General features: G+C 57.3%; 2 protein-coding genes across 5 annotated transcripts in view; one reads left to right on the top strand and one right to left on the bottom strand.

Moving 5' to 3' along the window:
- Positions 1-2,928: 2,928 nt before the first annotated feature.
- Positions 2,929-10,415, bottom strand: part of COPZ2 (coat protein complex I subunit zeta 2) — a 9,784-nt gene continuing 2,297 nt past the window's right edge. The window contains exons 3-9 of one of the 4 annotated variants that reach the window (XM_037033223.1): positions 10,086-10,167; positions 9,488-9,579; positions 8,599-8,654; positions 7,820-7,897; positions 5,827-5,878; positions 5,213-5,251; positions 2,929-3,267 (exon numbers count right to left, since the gene is read on the bottom strand). In XM_037033223.1, the coding sequence (XP_036889118.1) occupies positions 3,220-3,267; positions 5,213-5,251; positions 5,827-5,878; positions 7,820-7,897; positions 8,599-8,654; positions 9,488-9,579; positions 10,086-10,167 (447 nt within the window). In that variant the 3' untranslated portion in view covers positions 2,929-3,219. Of the gene's footprint in view, positions 3,268-3,292; positions 4,574-5,212; positions 5,252-5,826; positions 5,879-7,819; positions 7,898-8,598; positions 8,655-9,487; positions 9,580-10,085; positions 10,168-10,415 lie in introns of those variants that run through there. The other 3 variants (XM_037033225.1, XM_037033221.1, XM_037033224.1) reach the window with 3 other exon arrangements.
- The window catches only part of NFE2L1 (NFE2 like bZIP transcription factor 1), a 24,437-nt gene continuing 23,973 nt past the window's right edge, over positions 9,952-10,415 (top strand). Inside the window, exon 1 of the mRNA XM_037033216.1 lies at positions 9,952-9,964. The gene's annotated coding sequence lies outside the window, so the exon portion shown is untranslated. The remainder of the gene's footprint in view (positions 9,965-10,415) is intronic.

The raw sequence follows: 10,415 nt of genomic DNA, 5'->3' as shown, positions 1-10,415 counted from the left end.
CAAGCGGCTGGGGCACATTATTCTACTTTGCCTACATCAGTTCAGGTTCTGGAGTTAAAGGATAGCTACTGGGAATTCAAAGGTAAGATTTTCTTCTTTTTTTTTACCCCCTCTGCCAAGAGTTTCAAACGGAAATTAAGGGCACGGAAAGTTTGAGCAGCAGGCGGGTCTCGGGCCGACCGCCTACACCACTCCCAGGCCCAGCTGGCTCCGCCTTCCCCAAATCGCGCTGCGGGGGTAGACACACCCTCTGAGCCGCAGTTCAGTGCGCTGGGGGCCATCTATCACTGTCTGGATGCGAGCCAATCGGACCAGCTCTGCCTTCCTGCCAACCAATGACCGGAAAGCAGGGGGCGCGCGGTGTCAGAGAAGGGGTGGGGGGGTGGGCGAGGGAGCCGGCTCAGGGTGGTATAAAGGGGGTGCGAGAGCCTGGAGGTACTAGTCTGTGTCCTTTACCCGGTGTAACTGTGGGTAGCGTCCCCCCCTCCCCACCAGGGCCCCGGGGCCAGTGCTTCCCTGTACGCCCTCTGGGTGGACGCAGGCCCACGAGGTCTCTGTTTCTGACGGCTACATGTCAGCAGGAGGAAAGGGAGTTCCCGAAAGCTCCTTTTCCTACGTGTACTCAAGACCCTCTCGGTCGCCCACGAGGGCAAGGGGTCGAGGGATGCAGACCGACAGAGAGGGGCCCTGGGGCGGAAGACCGGCTCTGGTGGCCACTCGCGCCGGGAACCGCCTGCTGCCCTTCCCAAAATCCGGTCCTGGGCAGACAGCGCCCGACCCACCGCGGAGTACTCCGCGCTCCCCTCCGCTCCCCTCGGCTTGTGCTTTTGGCAGCGTAAATTAGGCCGTCTGAGCACAGCTGATGCCAGCGGTCAGAGCTCTAGGCAGACGGCCAGGCCCGCCGTCCTGGTGGCTCCGTGGGACTACAGGCGCCGACAGGAGGCCGGGGACACCGCGGAGTCTCTCCCTCTGCCCGCAAAGGGCCGGTCTTGCAAACTGGGGCTCTAGGAAGCAACAGCGTCGCTCCGTGCCGGCCCTCCCGGCTTCTCCCGCAGTTCTGCGCAGCCCTTTTACGCTGTCCTCTTTCCCGCTGCGGGCTTGGGTCGGCTGCTTTGCAGCAACCGCCTCCCCGCAGTTCTGTAGCTGCAGCGAGAGAGGACACCTTTCTGTGCTTTGCCATGCCCGCTCGGCTAATTCCTCTTAACCCAGAACAGTCCCTATGAGGGTTCGGGGTTCGGGACGGTCTCAGAGCAGGGGTGCGAGAAAGCCACCTTTCTCCGGCAGTTCCCCTCCCATCCCTGCTCTAGGGAAACTGCTGCAAACACTGTAACCTTTCAGAGCCTCGGTGCGCCCCTCCATGAAATGGGGATAGGATCGCATAGTCCACGGGATTCAATGAGCCAGTTTCTGGAAACCACGGGCCTTCAAATTCCTGTTCCTGCACAGTTGGAATTGCAAGGCCGGGTAGGACGCGACTAGGTTGCTAGGAAGCGAATCTGCCCTTCCCGGCCTTGCGGTCTTTTAGAGGCGGTGGATGGAGCCGGGCACCGGATGAGGTCTCATTCTTGCCAAAGTATTTCTGGAGAATATCTCATTTCCCGTCGCCACACTGGCCCCTGAACTCTATGGCATTTAATTGCATACTCTTTGTTCCCTTTTAGAGTTGCCTTTTTGCATTATTTACTGGAAATGGTTATGCACACGATGTTTACAATGTATATGTTTACATAACTATACCTTTATCGTTTTCTCTAATCACAGAAGTACTCATGCCCACTACAAATATCCAATCCAATAGTTTTATAAGGGAAGACGTGAAACCCGCAAGGTTTCAATTAACACAGAGCTCGCCGCTTTCTTACTGTAGCGGCTGGCGCGGAATTCGCAGGGCGGGCCAAGCAGGCTGACTGCAAGCCCAGCGCTCAGTCTTTGGCGTAGGGGCCACCACTGTCAGGCGCGAGCGGGGGGTCTGTTCCGCCCTGAGGGGCGGAGTTAGTCAGGAGTGTGGGACCTAGAGGGAGCGCGTTTCCCTCCTTTCCCTCCAGGTGGCGCTATAGGATTGCGGATGCGCTTCTGGGGCGGAGCTCCCAGCTCAGGCGCCCGCGAGGGGCGGTGACGGAATGGGGCGTGGACTGGCGGCTTCAGTTGACAAGGTATCCAAGGGAAACGAATTCTCCGGAAAACAACGCTAGACACTCTGGGAATTTAAGTACATAGACGCAGAAAGTGTACGCGTTGGAAAAAGAACGGGAGAAATGGGGAGTTCTGGGACGGAGACAAAAAAGAGGAGTTGTGTCTCCCAGAAAGTCGCTCCATTTTTCTCGTTTGCCCCCGGGGTCTCTCCCCTCCCTTGTCTCCCACCGGACTTGAAATTCTCCACACCCTCTGGAGTGCACTGGGGGCTCTGGACACAAATGCACGGGGGCTGGGAATGGTGCTAGCTGATGCTTCCTCGCCCCCAGCATCCGGTCCCAGCCTTGGCAAGCTCGCAGGGCTCTAGTGCCCAGGGTATGTGCCAGTATAGGAATTCCGCAGTCCCAGCCATTCCAAGAAAAATAGGCGTGCTGTTCCTCAGTTTGTCCAAAGGAAGCCTTACGCCCTTCCCTTCTGGAGGCTGGTAATAGGAAAATGACTCAAAGAATCCCCAGCCGGTCCACCCTGTGTGTACCCTCTTTTGTCTCCTTTTCCTGAACATGCACTATTCCTCCTGTTAACTACTCCTTTACTGTGTCACACAATCATTGTCACATATGGGGGCCAGGTGGTATTCGTGTCACACCCCCTATGTTAAATTGTCCCCTTTCCCTTGACCCACAACCACTGGAATATGCCCTGGTGAGGGGCATCCTAAGGGCAAGGCACAGGAAGTGCAGGAGCCCTCAGCAGAGCACACACACACTTCCCAGGCCAGCAGAGAAGGAGACCATGAGCAGGAGACAGCAGGTTTATTTGGGCTCTGGGTTCAGGGATGCCTGAGGTCTGAGTTAAGACGGCTCAGCTGGGTCTTGCAGCTCATGGGGCAGGCCAGGGCAATGAGGAGGGGTGACTCAGTGCTAAAGCCAAATCTCTTCATTTCAGAGTCCCTGGCCAGATGCTTCAGGAGTTGGTTCTGGGAGGGCCTGGGGATAGAGAGGGGTCTCTTCTGTCCCCTGGAGTCTTTGAGTTGTTTGCCAGGATCCGGGAAATGATCTGGGGGAGGGAGCCTCGAATGCACAGCCTTCATTTCAGTAACGACCATTTAATTTGTTCCTTGGCAGACTGAAGAGCCTGGAGGTGGGAGAAAGGATGAGAGAATTTGGGGGCGAGTCAAGTACCTCGATACTGCAGTGAGAGGGGTCTTGAGCCCATCTTCCTTATGTGTCTCTGCAACTCCGGGTCACTAGGTGGCGGCAGCTCGTCTCTGCCTGCTTTTGGCTGGGCCAGGCCGTCCAGAGAAAGAGCAGTCCAAACTGGCTGCAGCCAGCTCCCAGCCCAGGCCCAGACCTGCCCAGCCCTCTGCTGGTTTCTGCATCTGCAGTGGTGGGTGTGGCCCGAGGCCCGGCTTTCCCATACCATGTCATGCTAGCTGCCGCCCACAGTGCCACGTCCGGGCAGAAACTGGGGCCAGGCCTGACACTTCCCGAACCCAGACACCTCAGCAAGACTCTAGGTCTGGCCCTGGCTGGCAGCATGTCTGTCCTCCACCCACCCCCCCCAACCCACTGCTGATGTGGCACAGCTGGCAGAGGGCGGCTGGCCAGACACTGCCTCGGGACACCTGCACTCAGATTGCTCCCTGGCCCCTGCAGCTGAGGAAACAGGCCCGGTCCTGTGCTCACGCAAATCCACACAAGTGCGCACGCACACTGCGCCAATACGGCGGCGACTCCACCCACAGGTTGTCCCTCCAGCCACCAAGCCTCACTCCCTTCGGAAGGCTCATCCCGAACTGTCTGTCCCTTCTTTCTGCACAGCCTCCCTTCCTCTCTCAGGGACAGCCTGGCCCTGGGGGTTCTCCTGTTTCTAAGCAGATCCTAGTCTTCTCCTCGTTTCATCTCCCACTCACTCCCTACACCTTCCCTGGTTTTAACTCAATAATTCCATTGAAAGCGCTGCAACTTCATTCTTCTCCCCTCTGGAAAAACAGGAGCCGTGCTGAGGATTTTCCACCCGTTAGCTCATCTGATGCTCCTAATAACTCCGCGAGGAGTGCGCCGGGGTTATGTGAGGCCCGGAGGGGCTGAGTAACTTGCCTAGGTCACCCAGATTCTAGAGGGTAAAGTGGAACAGACACGCTGGGGTGACTCACACCAGCGCCTGTGTTCTTATCCACTTTGCGCATGCTCCCTGACCTCTTTGCATCAGAAAACTGCCCCGGGGCTGCACTCCTCCTGGCAGGTATGAGGCGGCCTGGGGAACCAGGAGGAGGGAGAGGCAGCATGGGCACCAAGGGCGTGGCAGGAAAGTGGGCGCCGCCCCTGGGGCTCCACAGGGGACCTTATACACCCATCTCGGCCTGTGCCACCGCAGCAGGAGGGGGTTAGTGCCAGGACAGGAAGCTCCGTAAACTCAGGATTAGTCTGTGCAGGGAGACCTGAGGGCGGACAGAACAGAGGGTGAGCGGTCAGCCTGACGGGCAGGAAGTTTGCACAGCTGGTGAACCAGTCCAGCCGCAAATCCAGGGACCTCCCTCTTGCCCCACATGCAGCCCCAGACAGGACCATGCAGGGGACTCTTCCACAGCCAGGTCACTCACGGGTTAGGTAGCAAGTGAGGCGGGGAGAAAGTTAGATGCTATCACAGGCTTCAGGTTCCCTTAACAACTCCAGCTTGGATCTTAGTGTGGAGGGGTGAAGGTTTGGAGGAGAGTTCCCGTTCATTGTCCTTTCCGGGACAGGGCGGGGGAGAATCAGGGACCTGAGTCCTCCGATTGCTCTGGGGGACAAGTGACTCAGTCATCTCCAGGGTGGGCAGTTTACCCCAGGGGATCAGTCTAACCATATGGAGCCAGGAAAGGAAGTGGTTACCAGCGAGGGCTGGGCGTCAATTATTAATGCCCAGCTCAGCACCACCTCAGAGATGCCAGAGGCCCCCTGTGACTCTCCCCAACAGATGGCCTGTCACTGCTCCATCCCCCCCACACCCTGACCTCTCAGCCTTGACAGCTCCCACTGGGTCCCCTGGGGGGCTGTGCTCTCCTCCCTCTAGTCCAAGGCAGATGTTGGGGACCTACCTGGGCCACACTCTGTTCAGTCAAGCCGCTGTCATCTGCCTGTGGAGAAGCAGTGTCACAGGGTGGTCAGGCCGGGGTGAGAGCACTGGGTTGGGAGAGGGAGATGAAGGGGCTTGGGGTGGTGGTGAGTGAGGCGGTGGTCAGGAGGATCCAGGGTGGCACCTGCATCGCCCCCTAGGGAAGCCCTGTACCCCGTCAGTTGGAAGCTGGAACCCCTGGGGCCTGTATGATGCATGGAGAGTAAGGGAATAAAGTTGGTAGAAAAGGTTTAATTCCAATAGGAAGGCCAAACCGGGCAGGGCAGTTCTACCTACAGCCCCACCCCTCAACCTCAAGGCCAAGGCAGCCACCTGGTGTCTCTTTGAGAGTTTATTTCCCTGGTCTGTACTTCCCACCAGGGAGGGTGGTGAGGTGCTTGGGGCTTCTACAGGGGGAGAGGATGGGACGTATCTTTTACTAACTGTCACTCCCCCCCATGAGTGCATTGCCCCCAGAGTCACTTGTGCTGGAGGACTCTGGGCTCCCACACCTGGGCCCTCCCAGCCTTGGGCACAGGGAGGACGATGGTGAGGGCAGCCTAGGGGAGAGGAGGGGGCACGTGGGAAGACTCTTACCCTGAAGTTCACTTTCTGGATCACTTGCTGGGGGTCACTCTCCAGAATCACACTGCAAGAGAGAGACACCGGGAGGAAAGCCGGTGACGTGATGCTCCCCTCTGCCCCCGGCTCCACGCCGACGCCTCTTCCCTCAACCACCATGTCCTGCAACGTTCCCCCTCCGGGGCACCTTCCCACTGGGGCTCCTCACGTCAGAACTCTCCCTGCACTCCCTCAGCTCTGGCGTTTCTGCATTTCAGACCTGGTGGTCTCACGCTTGGTTGTCTTTGAGCAAAAGCTGTGAAGTCGAGGGGGTCCAGTCCAGGACAATTGGGGCGTCAAAAGCAGGGGCTCAAAAAATTCGGTGCTCTCAAAAGTTCATGGTCCCTTCTGGGTCAGGGACGGATTCAGACGCAGCGAGGGAAGGGAGGTGACCTGGGCTGTCTAGCTGGGTTCACTATTATTCTATGCCATAGATGAAAGAAATGGAACTCTATAAAAATCAGAATCTATCGTCTTTTTTGATGGATCCAGATATCAAGACTTTTCTCAGCTAGGGCGCACTCTTGCATGACATCTTGGGGCGCTCTGTGGCCATTTGCAGGTGTGCGTGGGGGGGCAGGAGGGAAGGCCTCCCTGTGGGCAGCGCAGAGACCACACAGGGCAGAAGCCCAGCTTTGTCGCTGTCCTGCCCCGGGGCGTGACGAGACCTTTCCTGGGCACCTTCTCCAGGCCCCATCCCTGGGGCACCCCCAGCCCTGGGTTCCCTCACCAGAGGTCTTTCCTCCTTAAAGACAGAAGCACACCAGACCAATGCTCTGGTTTAGGCATCAACTTGGCTGACAATTCTCTGATTTTTCTTGGGGCGGGGGACTGAAAGCTACTCAAGGGGCAGAGACTGGGCCTGTTGGGGGCACAGACCCAGAACCCAATAAAGCCTATGCCCTCCCTTGTATGAGCCCTGCCTGGGCCCCATCCCTCACTTTGTGGTTGTGTGTGTGCTTTCTGTAAAGAGGTGCCACCAGATGGGATGTGCTTCTGGTTCCACAAAATCTGGACTTATTCCACTCTCTTTGGGGGCCCAGGAATTAGCCCCAGGCCTTGCAAGTAGCAGGCAGTCAACAGGGAGAGAGGGGGAGGAATTCCACCACCCCACACCCCAGAGCAGCCTGGCCCCTGGGCGTGTGGCACAGTGCTGTGGAACCGGGCCCATGGCTTTGGCTCTTGGCCCTGCTGTGTGACCTTGGGCAAGTCACTTGATCTCTGAGCCTCTGTTCCCTCATCTCTAAACTGGATATAATGTTAAAGGTGCTTGGATGTTTTTAAGATGATCAGTTTCTATTATTCTTTGCCCTAGGGCTGGAACATCCTTTTCTCCCCGATTACTGCCCCCCTTGGGGATTCACTAACCAACCCTTGTCATTGTCAAAAGTGCACCCAGCTTCCAAGGACATAATAGCACCCCAATAGCGAGCGACACTTGTTGAGGAGAATCAGGAGCTTCACTAGCATCCCCTTATTTCCTTCCTGCCCCCTACGAGGTAGTTCCTTTACATCCCCATTTGAAAGATGGGGAAAGTGAGGCTCAGGGGGAATAAGTAACTGGCCCAGGTCACGCATCTAGCCGATGCGGGAATGGAGCTCTGTGAGGGGGATATGTGCACGCAGTAGGGCTCTGCCAGGGTGAAGCCCTTCTAGGGAGGGGCCAGTGCTGGCTGCCTGCTTCTCCTGGGCCCCGGGGAGCAAACCCCTTCCCCCAAAACCCTGCCTATTCCACAGTCAGCCACAGCTGGACATCGGATTCCTTTCTTGTTTGCTTGACTTTGGCTAACACCGACATCAACCTCCATCCTCGTGAGTGGGGTGGGGGGATGAGATCACGGGGAATGTGCTGGGGGAAGGGAGGGAGGAGTTGGCCCGAGATAGCCAACAGTGTGCTGGGTGCAGTCTGGAGCGAGTGACCTTCCAAGGCACCACCTGCTGTGAGTCTCCCTGACCACCCGCTCCTCACCCGCCATCCACAATCTCGTCCAGCACCAGGAAGGCTCCATCCATGTTCTCCAGCAGCCAGCGCTTCTCCACGTTCTTCCTGAAGGGGACACAGCTCCTGAGCCTCCCCTGGCCGGGGGGCAGCCAGGCCCCCGGCCTAGGTGAGACAGGACCCCTCTCCACCTATATACCTCACCACACCCCCAACCATCAATGGGAAGGACAATGTCAAGGGCAGTGAGGGCAGCGCCTGGGCTAGGGACTCCTGAGCAGAGGACAGGCCTGCTTCCTTAAGCCCTCCTTGCCCAAGCTCCCACCCTTGGGGCGTAGACACAGTGCCCACCATGGCACCCCTAATGCATCTCATAAGCTGATTTCGATGCTATAGCTCTACTACAGTGTTGACTGGGGAATTTATTTATTCTTGGATTTTCCTAGTTGGGTTTCCCCAGGTCGTACTCACTGGAATAGACACCAGATAACAGAACGGGGGTCCAGTGAAACCACCCTGAGCTTCAAGTTGGAAAGCCTGAGTTTGAGTCCGTTCTCGTAGAAACCATTTGCAACCTCAAGCATATCATTTGGCTCCTCCAGGCCCCATTTTCTGGCCGGACCCTCACGTGGCTCTGGACGGTACCATGGTGGTTAGGTAACGGCAGAGGCCTTGCAGGGGATGCTCCAGCTCCAGTCTTAGTTTTGTAGGGACTTGGGGACAAAAGCGGGGGGGCGGGGGGAAAGACCCTGCTTCCGTGACCTATGAAGATGGGGGGGGGGCCTTGAGGGGCAGAGCACCTCACTCACCTTAACATGTGATTGAGGGACTCAAACAGGCAGGTGAGAACAGACATGAGCATCAGCTGGGGGCGGGCAGATGTGGGAGGAAAATGAGAGAGCGTGAGGTTGGGAAGGCCGAAAGGAGGCCCCAGAGTTTACTTGCAGGGGAAAGTGTCCCCTTCCGGGTTGACAAGGCTGGAGCCCAACTGTAGTGCGACCTCGGAGAATGCCTCCTGTGTACCGTTGGGAAGCACAAGAGCGCCCCACTGTGGGACACTGAGTGTACCCTTCTGTAGAGATGATTTATAAAAAGAGAAACAGCCCTGGCTGGTGTGGCTCAGTGGCTTGAGCACGGGCCTGCGAACCAAAGGGTTGCTGGTTCGATTCCCAGGTGGGGCACATGCCTGGGATGTGGGCCAGGTCCCCAATAAGGGGCGTGTAAGAGGCAACCACACATTGATATTTCTCTCCCTCTCTTTCTCCTTCCCTTCCCCTCTCTCTAAAAAATAAATAAATAAATGCTTTTTTAAAAAATAAAAAAGAAAGAAATAGAGGCTCCTGCAGAGTGTCAGTGCTCGTTCCTAAGGAACCCAAGGGGCATGATGGCTATGCCTTGTCCCAGAAAGAAGCGCTGTGGCTGCCGACCGACCCCCAGGGTCTAGAAGGAGGGGCACTAATGGGAGCTACAAGGGAGCTACCGATGCCCTCGTCGTAGGGCCCCTCACTTTGTGCATGTGCGTGTGCTTTCCGTGAAGAGGTTCCACCAGATGGGAGGTCCTCTGGTTCCCCAAAACCTGGACTCACCCCACTCCCTTTTGGGGCCCAGGACTTAGCACCAGAACCCAGCTCCGACCCCAGACTCCAAGCCATTCCACCCACAAAAGACCCTCTTTGTCACCCCAACTCCTGAATTCACCTCGTTCTCGTAGGACGAGCCCACCACATACAGGAAGAGGTCGATGCTGCTCTTGTAGACAATGGTCATGCCCCCGAAAAATGCGATCTCACCTAGAAGTGGGGGGGACGTTCAGCTCTGGCTGCCCGGGCCTGGCCCCTCCTCCCCAGCCCCAGCTCTGCACCTCCCCCTCCCGCTTCCTTCTTGCCTTTCCAGGGAACCCTCGGTAAGACTAGCACTGGGGACACCACCAGGGCTGCTCTCCGTCCTCCCCTCCCCCCTCTTTTTCTAGCAACCACCTCATTCTGAGGAGTCAGCAAACCCAGTTCGTGGTCCACCTTCCGCCCCATCCCACCGCGTGCAGTGCCGTGAACCGGCCCCACAACTCAGTTGGCCTCTTCCCCGGAGAGGGGTCTAGGTGTGCTGGGGGGGTTGAGAGGAAAGGGGGGGGCGTGCCCTGGAGATACAGGTGGACAGCTGGGCAGGAGAGGAAAACAAGTCTCTGAAGAAAAGGAAATGGCCCATGGGTTTCCAGGGCCAACGGGGACAGATGTGTCCTGACGGAGGAGAGGACAGTGAGTGTGCAAGAGTGCCCAGTGAGGAAGAGGAGGACACTTACTGTCAGTCCGGCTGGTCTTATTGAAGACATTTTTCTCGAAGGCCATCTGCTCCTTCATGGAGGGAAATGTGTCATCATAATACTACGAGAAAGGGAAGGCGAATGGGGTAAGAACCGTCCCACAGAGTCTGGGCGCTCCAGGCACAGGTGGCAGGGAGCGGCGGGTGCCAGCCCCCTGTCCCATCTCATTGCCCTCTAGGCCTGAACGCTCACTGTTTCCCCATAAACATAAGCTCTAGGCACAGAAACTAGTAAAAAGTGGAGAAACTTTGAGGCCTGTTTCTGGAGTCATCTCCTGATTCTTGGAGGCGTTTGGGCGTTGAGCAGACA

Source organism: Sturnira hondurensis, unplaced genomic scaffold, assembly GCF_014824575.4.
Source record: "Sturnira hondurensis isolate 20B ecotype Veracruz unplaced genomic scaffold, ASM1482457v3 Scaffold0021632, whole genome shotgun sequence".
NCBI classification, from domain to species: Eukaryota; Metazoa; Chordata; class Mammalia; order Chiroptera; family Phyllostomidae; genus Sturnira; species Sturnira hondurensis.
Note: the sequence above shows the minus strand (reverse complement) of the source record. Positions and strands in the feature narration are given on the sequence as shown.